At 40.6% G+C, this 18,852-nt stretch overlaps 1 protein-coding gene across 3 annotated transcripts in view; it reads right to left on the bottom strand.

The window, feature by feature from the left end:
• LOC132569575 (transportin-1) overlaps positions 1 to 18,852 on the bottom strand; it is a 119,833-nt gene that overhangs the window by 74,390 nt on the left and 26,591 nt on the right. Inside the window, exons 1-5 of one of the 3 annotated variants that reach the window (XM_060235789.1) lie at positions 13,732 to 13,888; positions 13,411 to 13,524; positions 9,134 to 9,209; positions 7,172 to 7,321; positions 3,416 to 3,522 (exon numbers count right to left, since the gene is read on the bottom strand). In XM_060235789.1, the coding sequence (XP_060091772.1) occupies positions 3,416 to 3,522; positions 7,172 to 7,321; positions 9,134 to 9,209; positions 13,411 to 13,515 (438 nt within the window). In that variant the 5' untranslated portion in view covers positions 13,516 to 13,524; positions 13,732 to 13,888. Of the gene's footprint in view, positions 1 to 3,415; positions 3,523 to 7,171; positions 7,322 to 9,133; positions 9,210 to 13,410; positions 13,613 to 13,731; positions 13,889 to 18,852 lie in introns of those variants that run through there. The other 2 variants (XR_009555275.1, XM_060235790.1) reach the window with 2 other exon arrangements.

Genomic DNA, 18,852 nt, shown 5'->3' with positions numbered 1-18,852 from the left:
CTGAGATTTGTAGCATAGTTCCAGGATGAGAGAAAGTCACTAAGAAACATGTACAAGAATGTTTTGCAAAATTCTTTGGCCAAAGACCAATTTAGTAGAGGACTATTTATCAATACCGTAATGTCTCGCAGATCATCTTCAGCTGATGATTCTGCAAATTTCTTTAGCGTTGCCCAAAAGGACTCGCCAATCACTGCCCCTGAACTGAATCTGCTGTAATGCAACATAACCTAAACACTGACCTTAGCAAAATGTCTCCTTCCCCAACAGCTGGAGATACTTACCACAAATCAACTTTTAGACAACCAAACTTCTGTAGTGCATTGTAAAGGCCTGAAGGTGTAAGGTCTACTAACTCGATCCATCATGCCATAGGCCATGAGCCACACCCCTGAGATACACCTTGTCAGGAACTACACCTTTCTTCTTGTTTGCTTAATCACCCAAAGAACTTTGAGAGATGACTGATAGGAATTCTGAATGTGACCCAGAGAAAAGCCTGCATTTGCTCCGCTAGCCTGGCCAACCTATGAACATCCAGATCAGCATTAATAAGTTTTAAGTGCATATTGTGCAAAATTTTGGAAAGGAAAGATGAAAAAACAAGAGCAATTCGACCAGGCTCAGGTCAATAACTCTCTCCCCCTAAAAATTCCTATTTCCAAAGCCTCAGATCTAACAGAAGACATCTCACATAGCAAACTAACAGTCTTAGATGGCTACAGAAGTAGCTCCAAGACCTGATCTTCCATCTTGCCTTGCACTTCTTTTTGGACTTGCTGGGAAACCTGGGGTTGCTTCACATGCCTCCTTAGCCACTATCTTTTGATCCATGCCAAGAAAACTGGATCAAAAGACACCTCTCTTAAGGGACAGGCACTGTTACCAAATCATACTCTGTAGACCCCCAGACATCTTTGCTAACTGAGGAAAGTCAGCACAGCCCCCTTCCCTGTGGCAGGAACAGGAACATGAAGTGAGGAAAAGGGGGGGGGAGGCAGAGGAAAGGATCAATGCTGACATGCAGTTTAGTGTCAGGCAAAACACAGCTCCCCACTAGAACAAGAGAGGGAATCTGTAAGATAATGCGGGTGGTAGCACTAGGATACCAACAAGCAACTGGCAAACATTCATAATTTTTTCTGCTGAGAAACAGCAACACTGTTGATTATTATCACTGGTGGGGAGGCATTAATGCACATCTCAAGAACAGCCGAAGAAAGTATATTCTAGTCCAGGGGTGTCAAACATGTGGCCCACATCCTCCAGCTATTACTTCTTGGTATAAGAAAATATGGGACTATTTGCTAATGGAGAAAATAACTGCAGGCCTACAATTCTCTCAGCTTGATTCTGCCCATGACTCTTTTGTTGCTAGTTGGGTTTCCTTTGATAGACTTTATGTCTCATAATCTGCCCTTATTTAACTTTTCATCTCCTATTGGTTTTACTCTTATAATGCATTGCCCTTTCTGGCTTTGTTATACTGTACATACCTCTGGTTTTGTTTTATGACTGGAATTGCACCTTCCCTCTTTTTCTTCCCCTTTTAAAAAATATCACTATCATTATTATTATTGTTGTTGTTATTATTATTATTATTATTATTATATTCTTATGGTTGATAATTAATGTTATTTATATATATTGTACATTTTTGTATTGTATTGTATTTATTTTATTCTCTCTTTTTGACTTGCTAATTTCATATATTATAATATGCTTCTTTTTTCTCAATAAAAGTTTTCAAAAGTTTTTTTTTTTAAATGTGGCCTGGGGGCCAAATCAGGCCCTCGGAGGTCTCCTATCAGGCCACTGAGCAACTGGTTGTCATCTGCTTCCTTCTCCCTCTCTCTTGCCTCCTTCTGCATAACAGCTTGCTTTGCAAGGCTTGGTCAATCACACAGGAGTTACAGACCAAAACTTCTATTTTCTCTATGGGCTGAGGCTCCTCCCTTGGGGGGGGGGCAGAACGTGATTTCCTAGGCTCTCTCAATCACACAGCAGAGCTACTGAGCCATGCCTTTCATCCTTCTATTGGCTGAGGCTTCTCGCCCCTGGGGAAGGAAGGAAAGAGCCAGAGCTTCCTTTCCCCAGTTCCCTGGATCCATGGGAGAAATACAATGAAAGCACCTTTAAGACCAAGAAGTGCTAATGTTTTAAGGTTTATTTGTTTTAATCTTTAATTGTGTTTGTCTGTGTCCTTTATAAAGTTTATATCTCTGCTATCTAATCTTAAATAGGTACACACATTGCCCAGCCCGACAAGGTTTCATTTATGTCACATCTGGCCCTCATAACAAATGAGTTTGACACCCATGTTCTAGTCCCCTAAGGTTGGTGGGAGAAATTTTTCGGTAAATGACTTATTCAGCATTCTTTGGTATGAACATCCCAGAATATGCTTTCTGCTTCCCAGACAGGGCTAGCTAGGGATATCAAAAGTCCTGGAGGACATAACTATATATATATAAACCTGTCTGCCACTAGGAAATGAACCAATTCTATGAATCTCCACCATTACTTGTGGAGAGAAATGCTACACTACAAAAGCATTTGCTACAATGCTTTTATTTCTGCAGCCATCCGTGGTAAAAGAAAAAGGCACAAGTTTTTTTTTTTAAGTCTCGTGTAAACATTTTTAAAATCAGAGACCAATTAATGTCTTCAGTGCTATCTATTTTAATCTTAAGCACTATATAACATTTACTGTTTTGTTACATGCTTGCTGTCAAGCTAAACAGAAAATTTAAACACTGCAATTAGCACGGTTTCTCCACTCCAGCAAAAAGCACACTTTTAAAATGAGCCAGTGAATACTAAGTGAAACAAGGTTTCTCTTTAAGCATTCACTGTGTTAGAAGATTATGTAATGCATACTTAATTAGATTTTAAATATCAAGCCCTGTAATTTTTGGAGCCAAAGATCCTGCTTAAATTTGCCCAAGATCCCCTAGAAATGTTATATTACTAAAGAAGATGGAATAAATTTAATAATAAAATTTGCATTTATAAGTGCAAGTTTATGTTCTTATACTTGGATGTTAGATGACAAGTATACAAGTGGAACTACAATGGCATAAGAAACAACATTTAAATACCTGAGATTCAGAAAAAAATTATTTGGATTCCAGGATGTCCATTGTACTCATTGTTTCTAATATTTCCCCCTAGTTTCAAAGGATTTGTGTCACTCTTACAAGCAACAAACAAAAATTTGTCTCATTTTTACAAGCAAGATGATTCTATTTGCTTTCTAGAAAATATATCTGATTCCTCCTAAGTAAAAATAACAGGCTCACTGCAACAATAAGGTAGAAAACTGGAACAGATACAATATAATTTTAATACAATTTAAATCTCAATTATCTTCTACCAAATGCAGAGAAAGTTCTAGATGAAAAATAAACATTACCTCACAGGTATTGTAATCCTCAGAATCCAGCAGGCTACAAAGCTTTGGTAAAAGTTCAGGCCAGTTTTGCAATTCTCCTTTTGAGGCAATGGTTGTAATCAGGATACCTTGGATGCATTGAAAAAGTTTTTGGTTATAATGAAAGCGTAAGAAAGTTTATCAGAGACAAACTGAAAAAACATTCTCTATGTTTATCTTTTACTGGTTATGCTAGATCAAGTCTTTAAGTGAGAACACAGTTGATATTGCGTAATACTGGCCAAGAAAGCTACTCCATACTCAATTCTAGCACCACTGCTTGTTCTAACCTGAAACTGGGCCATTATTGCATGGTTAAGAGTCAATTGTCTTGGGTGTACTGCAGGAGGTACCAATGTCTATAAATGTACCTCTTCCATTTTCAAGTTACCTAGTAGTGCTACTGACAGATCCATCCTGGATGCTAGCAGCCATTATAGTAGCAATTATAGTCTATGGGGGATCATGATTGCTCCTCTAAGGCAGCTAGGTGCAAACCAAACTACAACACTGCACAAGGTGAGATTACCTTTTTTAATACTAAAAGGAGGAAACCCATTCAAAAAATGGTCCACATTAAACTGACCTTTGGATTCATGTTCTCCAGCACAGATGCAAAAATGCATTTCCTATGTTCATACTCTGGACTGGACTATTCCCTCCAGGCAAAATTGTGCTAAGCTATTTCTTTTTGGAACAATTAACAGACAGCTGCCAACTGACAGATCTGAATTGCCTCCAAAAGCAGAGAAACAAGCCAACTATTTAAGACTGAAGACAATATAATTCTTTTAAAGGACATTTATACAAACATGTGTGTTCTAATAAATTAATGTGAACTGGAAAAATTTACTAAATTCTCCAGAAGACACAAGGTCCAAGGAAAATTCCAAAGGAAAGGGCAATACACAAAAGCACAGGAAGCCTCTGCCCTGCACATGGATGATGAACATACTGTAATCTGGGGGAGGGGCCATGGCACTATGTCTGAAGGTCCCAGGCTTGAACCCTGCCATCGCCAGTGAAAAGGAGCTGGTAGTAGGCGATGTGAAAGACCTCACCATGAGGTCCTGGAGAGCAGCTGCACGTGTGTGTACTCTTGATGGTCTAATTCAACATAATACAGCTTTCTATGTTCAACCTCACCACCAAGAAACTGTGTTTTTACATTCCTGCTGATCTTGATAATTATATGTCATATGGCTTCAATACCTGCAACCGCGCCTATATAATTCATGTTAGTGCCCCAGTAATAAGCTATACATGGTCAAAATTACCAGGCCTTAGGGAAAACATGCACAGAAGAGTAACATACAACAAACAACAAAATGTAATTGTCCTGCTAAAAGCTGTATTTAATAATTTCTGTATTCTCCATCTTCTGGTTGCTAATGATCTTTTTTATATCACTATTCGGTGCAGTGTGTTGGCAGCTGCATATTTTCCAATTTATTTAGCAAGGGCTTTTGGTACACTAATGACAGGGTGCTGCCTTTTTATTACAGGCAGGGACAGTTCCTCTTCTCTTTTCCAGTTAATATAATTCAGATTATAATCACATGAAGATATAAAGGTAATCTTATGAGAGATTTAAGTGCAGGTTTGATAGTTTGAAATATACATTTTTGAATGAAATTTAAAACACATTTGATATCACCAATCAGCTGGAGGATTTTTTTTTCTTTTTTATTCCCATTTATTATGGGTTTGTTTTTATTTTTATAAAATTCAGTAAAGCAATTCTTCAGCTATGCATACATAACACACACACATTTAGAGAGAGTAAGTACAGTTAGTTTTGTTACAATGCAGTGGTTGCATTTCTGGAGATGGCCACACTATAGAAAACTGTGGTGTAGCAATGTAATTGTCTCATCAGAAATAATGGCATAGAAGTAGAAAATATTCCAAATCCCAGCCCAGTTACGATTTTTACTCCACCTGCTAGATTAACTCTGTGTGGTTATTTATCAGTGTATTGTGCAAATTATCACAGAACAAGAAAATAACAAAAGTCTTCAATGAAATCAATAAGGCAGACAACAAAAGGGACAATGGCTGAGTATTAACACAAAGAGCAATGTCTTACAAAAGGAAACGTTTACTGTTTTGTTTTTAATTTGCAACCAAAATACTACACCTTCACTCCAAACCAAATTTTTAATGTACTATCCAGGTCAAACAGAAGGAGAACTGCTTGCTTTGACTGGCAGGGCTGAAATAATAATGCAACCAGTGGGGAGGGCTGAAGCAAACACTCCCACCTCTTGTGCTACACTTCACTCATCACTAAACTGTATATTTGTGTCAGAATTTCCTGATATTTACTCTGACCTGGGAACCCACTGTCAAAGGGGAATTTACATTGGAAAGTAACTGCTATTCTGAGTAAATGGGGGGGAGCTTGCAAATGCCCAGCAATTTCATGTTTTCCTAGGCACAAAACATTTTATATTTTTAGTTTCTGCTACAATCCTTGTGCTCTTTCTTGATTTTTTAGTTTAAAAACTGCATTGCCAAATCCCACTATTCCTCTACCTTTCCATTTTAAACAAAATATCGCAAGAGTTTTAAGTATGACTGTAGTTTAAATTTTAAAAAATTTACATGTCATTACATGCGTGGCCCAGCCTCACAAAGTTCCATTTATGTTAGATCCAGCCCTCATAACAAACGAATTTGATACCCCTGTTAACCAATTCATTCTACACTGTCATATGTTAGCAGAGCTTATGATAATATGTTACCCATTTTTCATGGTTTAAAAAATACAATGGCTGCTACAGTACTCTTCATGGTTCCATAAAGAAGACTTTTTGCATTACACATCCATGCAATTCAAACAAAAATCAAGGCTAAAATGCTATATATATTTACTTGGAAAAAATTGCAGTGAATTTGGTGAGCTTTTAATCTAATTTAATATTGGGATTTATATCCCGCTGAAGCAGCTTGCTTCTGATTAAACATACAAGACACTTTAAACATCCAACAACACACGCACACACATTGAGAGATAGTACAGTTAGTTTTGTTACAATGCAGTGGTTGAAATTCTGAAGATGGCCATACTATAGTCAACAGGATCAACCTTTTAGTATAAATAGCTCCTCTTAAACTGTCTATCTGAAGAATACTGATGCTTATAAACCTGCTTTTGCTATTTTAATGTACTGTATATGTTCATCAAAGAAAATACTTTCATTTACAAAATATGGTTGTACCAAAAAAAAACCCACCCTTATTTTTCCCCTGTATGGCAAAAAAAGGAAAAAAAAGAAATATTGATATTCATACTCTGTGTTCAAAGTGTACTTCACTTTTCACAGAATGTCACATTTAACGTATAACATGATTATCAACATGGGAAAGGTAATGAACTATGAAGAAATACAGATTTGAAACTATTTTTAGTCAAAGTTAAATGTTAATTTAAAACACATCTTCACAAATAGTATTGTAAGTTCTAACTTAACTTTCACATACCAAAGCGTTCTTTCAGCTACAAATTCCTAGGATGGCACACTCCACAGGTCTGTCAAGATCAGTATTGTCTCATTTGACAGCAGCTTTCCAGGGCCTCCAGCAGAGATCTCCTACTACCTGTTTTCTCAACTGGTAAGTGCCAGAGACTAAATTGAAGACCTTCTGCATGCAAAGCAGATGCTCTACCACTGAGCCATGTCCCCTTCCCTAAACTTGCCATAAAATAAATTATTTCAAATATAATCAACTCACCAACAGTGGCTCTGATTAATGGGGAGGAGTCGCCAATATTGTTTAAGCACTCACTCTTAATGAAGTCAGTTACACCATTAGGAAAGCTGTGAAAATGAGCTTTTACATTATTCTTCAAAATGAGGCCACTCAGCGACCGTGTGGGTTCATCTGTGATTGTTAAAAAAGACACATAAAATATTTTACTGAAACTGTCAAGTTGCATTCATCTTCAGAAGCTCTAAACAGCTGTTTAAAATAACCTTCAAAAATACCAAACATGATAAAGACAGGTAGCCACCACATGAAAAAAGGTACCAATTTGCAGTCCTCATCTGGTGCTATGAATTAATCACTCTCATGCCTTGAAAAGACCACCACTTACAAGCCATAATGACAGTCTTGTGTTAGCACTGCACACCACCCATCATGGCTAAATAGAAGTAATGATATTACAGTAATGCCTTGAAAACTATGTCCCATAGATTCTTCAAACACAAGTGCTCTGCTGCTCAGATAAGTGGCAAATCATCTGCTCTTTCGGGGCGGGGGGAAAGAGGGTCCCCGCCCCTACAAATTAGAACTGTTCAGGGCAGACAGAATTTTTACTGTGCTTAACCCATTTTACATTCTAGGACTTTTAATGACGTGTAGGTCACAGATATTTTTTCCTAATAGGAGAAAAGGCAATATTTAAAGTTTTATTATACTTTTTATGTTTTAAGTTTGATTTTTAAAGCCGCCTTGAGTCAAGGATGTTAGGCAGTATAAACATTTTAATAAATAATTTTAGAAGACAAAATATAATTCTCTTTGCACGTGTATAAGAAAAAAAAAGTTTCACATTATGGTATCCACCAAGGAGAGAATAAAAACTTAAATAAAATTTATGCTTTACTGAAAAGGTAAGAAGATGAGTGTCTTTGGTATATAGATTTAACCTTTGATTCAAGCCAATTTCAATAAAAATACTGCCCTTGCGTTATTTTAGATTTTTAGAAATGCCACTTTCATCAAATCATATCACTAAATTATGCTAGATTACAGTCTACATTCTGAAATGCTACCCTAAAACATATTCAATTGATGACTCGTATTATAGAAAATATAGACTTCCACCATATTAGTTATCTAAATAACCAGACACTGAAATTAATGGGCTTAGACTGGAGTTACTTTTTATATGATTGCACTACTAGAGATGTACAAACTGAAGGGCAAACACAAAATACAAACCATGGGTATAGTCCCTGCAAAGAAAGTAAATCCTATCACATAAATTGCCGTATTTTGATTATTGCCACATACAGTTAGAATCCAGGGATCTGTATAATTCAGCAGGAAGTGTATAGTTATGGATCAAACCTGTGACCTTTAGAAATTCTCAGCAAGGATCCATGCATTAAAGGCAAGATTTCTTTATTAAGGACAGACACACTGTGCAACACCAGGCTATGTAACTGTTAAATAATAGCAAAACAGGTTACTGAAGTGGCATAACTTATGAAAACGGTTGGCAGTACTTACCTGCACATAGAAAGCAAGAACTAAAGCACAAACTGTACTGATGCTAGTGGAGCCACCATATTGCTGTCTATGCCCTTGTGATTAGCAACAATCTACTGCTTCACTGTTAAAGAAGGCCCTAGTTTGCCATCCAGTTCAGACATGTTTAGTTAAAAAAATCCTAGGAACAAAATTTACAGTTTTAAAAAGACTACTGTGCGTGCATTTTTCATTTTTACGAAAGTCTTGGAATATTTCACCTATATGCCATCCTGTAATAATCCAGGTTTTGTACAACTGGACTTGGAAGTCAGATTATCTTGGTTTCCACAAAATGTATACAATCCAGTCTAATGGACTAATATAATCTACAACTAAATCTTGGGTCAACAAAGAACTTAGAAACTTTGAACAGCACACCTACCCGTTATATTTAACTTTACAAACAGTTAAAAATATAAAAAATGAGTGACTCACCTTCAGATTTTAGTTTTGTAAGAACAAAAATCAGGTAGTTGTTGAAGTCTGGATACTGATTGAGTTGTTCCAGTTTCTCAGGTAGAACATTCTGTTAAGGACCACTTCTTGTAAAGCTGTGAAAAACTGCAAGTTCTCATACATACAGTTAAACCTAGATACAGTTGTTTAAAAGATGGAAGCAAGAAATCTGAAATCTAGCTACTTACACACCTTGCTATATACCGATTAATCCACTGCTAATAGCTAGCAGCATTTTCTCTGCAACAACCATTAATGGTGCGATCAGAAATACAGCATCACACTCACAACTCTGTCTCTCTTCAGCTTTGAAGGGTCTCCCATACAGTACTCTCCCTGGCTCTTTCCTTCCCCCTCCCTCCCCAGAAGAGGAGGAGGAGCCCTCAGCCAATCAAAGGAAGGGTTGGGCTTTCTTTCTCTCCTCTGCGAAGCAGGAAATAGGAGAAACTGGCAAAAGCCAGGGAGGAGGAACAGTTAGTAGGAAGCAGCAGACAGTCAGTTGCTCCTGGTAGGAGCCTTGCAGGGGCCAAATCTTTACTGTGGCCTGTATGTTCGACATCCCTGCTCTAAGTATTTAGAAGTAATTCCCCACTGAGTTCACTGCATAGGACTGGATCATCAGAATCATAGTAACATCATTGGGGTTTTATCAGTGGATAAGGCTGCAACCCTATTTATATCTAAACATCTATTTATATTACTAAATCCTATTTATATTCTATGCACATTTACTCACAAGAAAATCCCACTGGACTTTGTGCGATTTTCTTCTGCGTAAAATGCACATCTGCTTACACTTTGATATTATGGATAGATCAAAAACAAAAGAGCTGGAAACTTTTAACAGCTGATGTAACGAAAGGGTTTAAGTAAAACACCTCAGAAAACAACAAAAAAGGTAAAATTAACTCATATGCTCACATTTGTGTATGGCTCTTTGCCACTTTCTGTAGTTTTTCTAACATTTCCAGGACACAAACAACAGAGAACTCACAACATTACTGCATGAGTACTTCCTATTTTCTTGCCCTTCAAGTAATCTCCATTTTTACTAGGCTTTTGCCATTCTTAGTTGCACAAAATACTCAACTTACCAGACTCTGCATTAGCAAGTTATTTGCCAATGCTGCAAGTAACCATACTACCACATCCAATTATTCTACCTTATACTTATTTGATGTTTTCCAAAAAGTTAGTGCGTATAAAAGGTCCAATGTTCCCTCTAAGCTGCAGAGTCTTGTGAGCAAAAATTCTACTTTGTGAGCTACTGGCATTAAAGTTGTGAGCTACTGCATCAATTAGCTTGCTCTGGGGTCATCCTTCCTGAGCTAAGACAAAAATGCGTGAGCTGGAGGTTAAAAATTTGTGACCTAGCTCATGCTAACTCAGCTTAGAGGGAACACTGGCAGGAACCTCTCTCTGAAACCTTTCCTGGCTCCTATCAAGGGTTTTTAGAAAGCAGGCAGGACCAGATGGGACTTTTGTCTAGAATGGCTTCTGACTGGCCACTGGAGATCTGACAGGCTGTACAGATTTTTTAAAAATGTTCTTTTGGCAGCAGCTGCTGCTACAACACAAGATTGCATTACTGAAGGTAAACTGTGCATATGCAATAAAATATTTTAAATGATATGTTTATTTTAAAAGGCATCCTGTTAAATACAGTTCCTGCCTGAAATGTTAGAGTTATGCATAAGCTGAATAACATCTTGTGGTTACCTCTACCTGCTACAACAGCCATTTTGTGATTGCACTTACCACCCTGCACCAGAATTCAAAGATGTCCATGGACACAATAAATTTTGGGACCTCTGTTCTAAATGCTAATGGTAGAAGATAGAACATGCATTTGCTTCAGCAAGGCATGTTACAAAAATGTGAAACTTCTTTCACTTTCTATCATGGAATACCACAGACATTTTTGTGTATCAACAGTAATTTATATTGAATTACTCATATAAGTCACTTTGGAGGCTACTATAGCTTGTCTGTAACAAGCCCAGTAAGCAAGGGGGATTTAGATAGGTCTTTTTGTCCTATTCAGATTTGTTTTAGTAGAAGGAAATCCTGAAGAGAGAATGTGCATCCCATCAAAACACAGGAGGCTATCAAAGGCTTTTCTACATTCAGTTAATGATAAGTGAGTGGGAAAAGTGAAAACAAGATAATTATTTCAGCCATCTACCAATATTTTGCAAAAGTGTCTGCTCCTCCATTCTATTTAGTAAAAGGGAATCTTTTTGCAACAGGGGGAAATATTTCACAAAGTTAACAATTGAATAACAACAGAAAACAAAAAGATCAACATATAATTCTGTCAGGTTTACTTTTTTAAAAAAAGGTCAGAATCCTTTACAATACCAGAATACTAGATTAAGGTCCTGGATATCCCATAAGACTCATGGGACCCAGAAGTTAGCCATATTTCCACTATTAGCTCAGTGGTTCTCAAAGCATAAGAATCTCTGTAGGGAAGAGCAGACAGTTGCCAAGAAAGGAACAAACTCCTCACTGATCCCTTGTATTTGTGTCATGACCTGGTGGAATAAGAGTGCTAATTTAACCATATCCTATTCAGCCAACCTAACAAAGCCCTGTGTCCCATCAGGGGTTGGTTTTCAACTGACAAAAAACCTTCTATGTGTATTGCACCTGGAAAATGTTTCTCCAATTACAGAGACTCAGAATTAAAATGTGATATTCCCCCCCAAAAAAAGCCTAGGGAAAAAACAAGAATAAAATATATATAGCAAAAGAACTGAAGGTATCTCTCAGCTTTCCTCATACCCACCTTTTAAATTAAAGGATCTATCTTGGCACCCATTTTTCCATATTATTTGCTACTCCATTTTTACAAGTAGTTTCATTTTAAAGAAATACTTAGATAACACCTTCAGCCTCACTTCCCAACTTCATTCTTATGCTTACTGGAGATTCAAAGAAATCAAGAAATCATAATCTGGACAAGCCAGAGCTATGACCACCAGTACTTTTTTAATAATAAAGGCTACACTGCTTTTTTAAAAGAATTTATTGCCAAGCCTACAGGTATCCATTAAAAGAGCTAGAAACTTTAGGAGATACTGGCATTGTGACATAGATGGCGAGTGCTTTTTAGTCACTCTTCTGGTTCATATTCAGACCCACATCCCAGCTGAGGGGAGGGGGAGACAAAGAACAGATTATGTTAGATCCAAAACTTTGAATTTCACAGCCACAAACACACTTTTATTGTAATATCAATGTAAGTGTATAAACCTGGGGGGCGGGAAATAAAGAACACACTTTTTAAGGCAGTTCTGAGAATCTGAGAGTATTACAACACATGTATCCAGGAGCCATTTTCCCCCAGTAGCTTTCAAAGAGACGCTACAGAGACAATGGGAATAATTCACAATGCACCAAACAGGAAAACTATGAACAACAGAACATTCACTCCTTTTTCCCACTCCTTTGAAGGTGACCTTTATTCATCAACCAACAACTATAAAATACCAGTAACTTGACTATCTGTTGCTTCATCTATAAAACCGTGGCATAGCGACTAACTGCACCAAGTATGGTCCCATATCTACGTTAACAAAGACAACCTCAGCCGCAGGCTCTTACTTCACCAAGACCTGATTCTGCATCTGCAGCACATGTCCATTTAAAGACGGACAGATTTTCACACAAACACATCGGGGGGGGGGGGGAAACAAACTGGTCTTTCGGGGCGGGGGAAACGGTGTTTGATCCCGGCCAGCAGGGTTCAGCAAAAGGAAGGTGGAGCCCCGCAGCTCTTACAGACTGGGCTCTGGCAAAGGCCCAGCGATGGCGAGAGGGAGGGCGGCGGCAAAGAGAACCTGGGAAAGTGGCCGATACCGGAGCTGCCAAGCTCGGGCCAAGCCTTAAAAAAAGACCGTGGGGGGGGGGGGGGGACCCAGAGCTTGGCTTCAGGCTTGCAACAGGTGCGGGGACTGCCGGGCCGTCTGGGGGAGGGGCGCTACCGCCCACAGGCTCCCTCTGCGGTTCAAAGACCGCGCCACGACCGGGAGGAGGCTGGGCCGGGCCTACAGCGCCCCCGGCTACCTTAGGGAGGCGGCCGGCAGCAGCGCCGCTACTTCCAAAACGCCGAGCCCGCCTCAGCCAGCGAAGTCCTTCGCTGCCTCCTCAAGCTGCGCGCTATCCTGTGTCTGGGTGAGCCGCTGGGCCTTACCACGTCCGCCCGCCGCCTTTCCCTCTCTCCCTCCTTCGTATCTGCCGTCGGAGGATACTTGTTGCACGGCTCTCTGCGTGGTCGTGTCCGGGGACTGAGACTCCTTGAGCAGCTGCAGGATCTGCTGGAGCCCCTGCTCGTCGGGTTTCCACTCGTACTCCATCTTGGTGCTCTGCAAAGACAACAGGCGGCCGCCTCCGTTAGTAGAAGCGGCAACAGCGACACTAGGCCTCAGCTGGGAGGGCAACGCGCCGCCCGCCTCGGCCGCGGCCCACTTCCTTCCACACACGCGCCGCGCGGCCCCGCGCCTGCACCCCTCGCTCGGCCGGCCTCCCTTCCCGGGCTGGCCGGGCCTGGCCCAGCCGCGCCACACACAGACCTGCTGCTCCCAGTCTCAGTCCCGGCTACCGCCTACTACGCGCTGCGCGGAGCCGACTGAGTCACCGAGGCGAATTTGCAATCTGGTTCAGAGAACCCGGCCGCCCCGCATCCCCCTGGGTCCTAGCGCCTCCGTTCCCACGCGGGTTTGCTTCGCTTCGCCTCGCAGCCCGGGGCGGCGAGCACTAAACCCGGAGAGGGAGGCGGCTTCAGAACACCGGCGCCCAAAGGAACCGTCCATTAACTTCTGCCAAAATATCCGCACCCGGCGGGCGGCACCTCGCTCCAAACAGCCAAGCTGGCTGTAGCATCTTCTCCATCACAGTTGCCCGAGTGGTTTGCTTCCCCTGCTCGGGTAGGGCAAAGTTGCTTCCCTGCCCCAAGTATACCCCAACTCGCCTCCCTCTCTCTGCAAGAGAAGAATGACACTACACAGAACAGCTTGCCATCCGTTCCTTAACCACCTTGTGCCAATAATCAGGGCTGTTAAACCGAATTAAGAGGGGAAATTCTCTGACACCTAAATTAGGTGACCAAATCCAGGAGGAGCCAGATCCTCTGCGCTCAAAACCCCCGACTTTTTCCAGCGGGAACAAGCCCCAAGAAAGTGCGCACAGTCACACAGCCCTAACACTGGCTGCTATTAGGAGGACCTAATCCTAATAACCTTGGTGAACATTTAACCTCAACAGCTGCTCACGTTAAAATATATGTATTTGGATAGGGTATTTCTATAACTATACTGTCAGGTCGTTGCAGATGGAAGCTAGGGTAAATGACCACAGCGTAAAGGGCCACAAGGAAATTAGTGACCTCATATTTTTTTGACAGATGCTCAGCAAAAATAACATTTTCAGTACTAATGCTATGTAATAATTTGAATGATTTCCACCATAAAACGTCGAAAAGGCCTCTAAAGTAGATAGTGCTTTCATTTAAGTTTAGGGCAGAAGTCTCACCTGTAAAAAGTTTAGCAGCCTCTGCATCATAATCCATCCAAGGGCACCTCACAAATCTAACAGCTGCACACTTTCCCACCCTTTCCATAGTGGAGGCAACCCTAACCCATGCCCAGGAATTTAGTGGGGAAGGGAGATGCAAACTCACTGATAAACCAATCCCTCCTTCCTCAACACAGTAGTTAGTGTCCTGTACATGTCATGAGGGATGTTTTAGCATTATGTGTTAGTCTAAAGTCTTTTCTCATATACTCCATGTCAGAAAACCACAGATATGACAGGAGCACATGCCCTTTAAAGCCCGTGTAAGCCGCAGCAGCAGCAGAAAAAGAAAAAAAAACTTTAAACAGTTGTGCAGGACTCTGAACGTGAATAATCCATCATCACATCAACTTTATATACACATAGGCCTCAGATTCAGTGGGAGCTCACAGGAGCACAGCTCCTGAACCTGAGAGTTCCACCTCCTTGTCCATTTAATAGTAGGCGCAGCTGCATAACAATCCCTGGATGAGCTCCACCACCTATTTTTCTACAAAATGACCACTGTATACACACATAACCAAGCAGGAAAAAAACTGTTCTGGAAAAATAAATTCCTTTAAAAGGTTTTAAAAGGAAAAATAAATTGCTTTAAAAGGTTTTAAAAAATGATTCCACAAAAGTATTGCTACAAAGATGTTTAATACAAACCACATAAGATCACAGCTCCTGTAAGAAGCTACCACAGCCCCATCTTCACTGTGTGACTGAAGGTAAGCCATTCTGTGGCGGGCTCTGCCTCCTGCAGCAGCCATCCATAAGGATTTTGCTCTTTTTACAGAAGCCTGCATGATATTTAAATCTCTCTTTGTAAGTTGCTGAGTGCCTGGCTTAATATAGGGTTGCCAGGTCCCTCCTGGCCACTGGCAGGGGATGGAAGGGAGTACACTGCCAGATCCAGGTAGGAAAACTCCTGGAGATTTGGGGATGGAGACTGGGGACTAGACAGATCTCAGTGGAGCACAATTGCATAGAGTTCATCCTCCAGATTTCCAAAGCATCCATTTTCTATGTGGGAACTGATCTCTGCAGTCTGGAAATGTGCTGTAATTCCAGGTGATCCCCTGGTCCCACTTGGAGGTTGGCATCCTTAGGCTATGCTGACCCTGTTCCCCAAAGTTTTCAAAAGCTCATAAAATACATTCAGATCCTGCTACAACCAAAAGAGTTCAGGATACTATTACATTTTTAAAAAGAAAAAAAATCATTCAATTTGACCTGATTTTAATATTTATTAATGAAACCAACTTAATCGTTTAATTAATTTTGTGAGCAAATTCAACATGAATGTTTATTCATGAATATATGTTGATGCGAAGATGGAACTACACTTGTGAGTATTCCAAAGCACTACTGAAGTCAGAGGAATGCAAGTCTGGATGGCACAGAAGCATCAGTCTGGAGAAGAGGACGTTGAGGGGGGACATGATTGCTCTCTTTAAATATTTGAAGGGCTGTCACTTAGAGGAGAGCTGGGAGCTGTTCCTGTTGGCAGTAAAGGATAGGACTCAAAATAATGGTTTTTAATTAAGAGCAGGAAGGTACCAGCTGGATTTGGGGGGCGGGATAGGAGTTTTTCAACAGTGGAATCAGCTACTTGGAATCACTGGCAGTCTTTAAGCGGTGGCTGGACAAACACTTGTCAGGGATGTTCTAGGTTGATTCTGCATTGAGCAGGGGGTTGAACTAGATCAGTGGCCCCCAACCTTTTTGGCACCAGGGACCAGTTTTGTGGAAGACAATTTTACCATGGACCGGTGTGTGTGTGGGGGGGGGGGCGCGATGCTGAGGATTTTGCCATCCCAGGCTGCCCCCCATGCCCACACCACATCCCTGCTCCCATGGGGGTCTTTAAATGGGGGGAAACTGGGGCTGTTTCTGCCTCTCCATCCCATTTAAAGACCCCCACTGATCAGCTGATTGGTGGAGGTCTATAAATGAGGGGTAGGCTAAGGTCACAGCAGCACTGCCCTTTCTGCAGGCCCAGGATCCTGCAAGGGGAGGCGGCCTTGGAGCGAGGCCATGCTGCCTCTTTAGTCTGGGGCTGCTCTCCTCACTCCACGGCCCAGTTGCTAGCAGGCCACGGACCGGTACTGGTCCACGGACCGGTGGTTGGGGACCCCTGGACTAGATGGCCTGTATGCCCCCTTTCAGTGCTAGCAAATTACTATTGGGCAGGGGTCTCCAATGTGGAGCCTGTGGGTGCCATGGCACGCACTACACTTGTATTTCATGGCACTGGAACCTTACCTGGCACTAGGTGGGGCTTCTGGCCTGCGAGATTTGTCTGGATTTGCAGATTTTTAAAAACGTTGCTTTGGCAACAGTTGCCACCGTAGCCCAGTCTTTCACCGTGTGAATGAAGGTAAGCTGTGGTAGCCATTCTGTGGCTGCCTTTGCCTCCTGCAGCAGCCACCCATAATGCTATGCTGTTGTGGCTGCACCTACGATGCTATGCCAGAATTCCAAAAGTGCCCACACAGGTTGGTGACCCAAGCTAAAAGGAATACCATTTTAGCATTATCTTTTATATATGATTGTGTATTTACTTCTGATCTGAACAGACAATAGTATTTCATGCTTACATTTAATTCAAGTTGGTGGTGTTGTCCCTCTATCCAGAACTTTTGGTCTCAAATCACAGAAATAATTCAATAAATCTTGTCAGTAAATATCCCATTTTCACCAGAGACAATTTTATTAGATCATTGGACAACAACAAAGGAAGAACATAAAAAGACATGATTGTCAATTGTAAAAACAGATTACAATAAAATGGAAAGATAAGAAGCTCCTACAATTCAAAGTTGTCTTAACAGGATCTGGGATTGTTTTTTATACAGTAAATTGGCCTTTTATTTATCTTATATCTCTCCTCAATTATATGAGAAAAAAGTAATACAGCTGTGGTATTCGGTTGTAACATATCTAACAGAGAATGATGTATTACCAACTAGAAGAAGAAGATATTGGATTTATATCCCGCCCTCCACTCCGAAGAGTCTCAGAGCGGCTCACAATCTCCTTTACCTTCCTCCCTCACAACAGACACCCTGTGAGGTGGGTGGGGCTGGAGAGGGCTCTCATAGCAGCTGCCCTTTCAAGGACAATCTCTGCCAGAGCTATGGCTGACCCAAGGCCATTCCAGCAGGTGCAAGTGGAGGAGTGGGGAATCAAACCCGGTTCTCCCAGATAAGAGTCCGCACTCTTAACCACTTCACCAAACTGGCTCTCCCAAACTAGTGCTGCTGTGTTGGTCTGAAGCAGTTGAACAAAGCAGGAGTCAAGGAGCACCTTTAAGACCAATCAAGTTTTATTCAGAATGTAAGCTTTCGTGTGCTCTCTAAGCACAACTCATCAGATGAGGGGATCAGGTATAGTGAGCTGAAATATATGCAGTTTGTTGATTAAGGGGGCAAACTGACTGTGATCACACACATATCCAGACCAAATGGCCAAGCCACACTGTTTTATCATGTGGTCACAGGTGCCACTTAAAGGTGCCACTTGACTCCTGCTTTGTTCAACTAACCCTGTATACCACTCAATGATATATTTTTAAGTTGGAACAACTATTGCGTTTTAACTTTGTTGTATGAAAACTTGTTTTATTTGATTTAACTTGGTATTTCTGAACAAAATATTGAGACTATACAATGAGGTTGTTTCAATTGTTTACAATTTGTATTTGATTTCTGGTTAATAATATATTTTTAAAAAAATTAACTCATTATTTCATGTCATTTGTTTAATATTTATCTAATAAATCAAGCAGCCCCATTACTTTTGCATATGACAAAGTCAAATGTATTTTTAAAAATCTACAAGCAAAAGATAATCTCTTCCTTCTCTTATTCTCAATTATTATGACTATGCTTACATAGAAGGAAAATAAGGTTTAATTTTGTCTGGTGGAGATTGTTGAAGATTTCCTGTCAATAGTGGAAATATGTAGTTCAAACAATGCACTGTATATTTTCAATGATAAAATGGAAAGAACAGTACCAAATTTCCAATAATTAATAAATTACTAATATGGTGAAGTAAAACAAGTCAGGATTAGCAGTATTGACAGAAAGACTTCATATTTTATTAAGAACACATTTCCTAATTTATATTCT

Source organism: Heteronotia binoei, chromosome 4 (assembly GCF_032191835.1).
Source record: "Heteronotia binoei isolate CCM8104 ecotype False Entrance Well chromosome 4, APGP_CSIRO_Hbin_v1, whole genome shotgun sequence".
NCBI lineage: Eukaryota > Metazoa > Chordata > Lepidosauria > Squamata > Gekkonidae > Heteronotia > Heteronotia binoei.
This window is presented reverse-complemented; position numbering and strand designations above follow the sequence as displayed.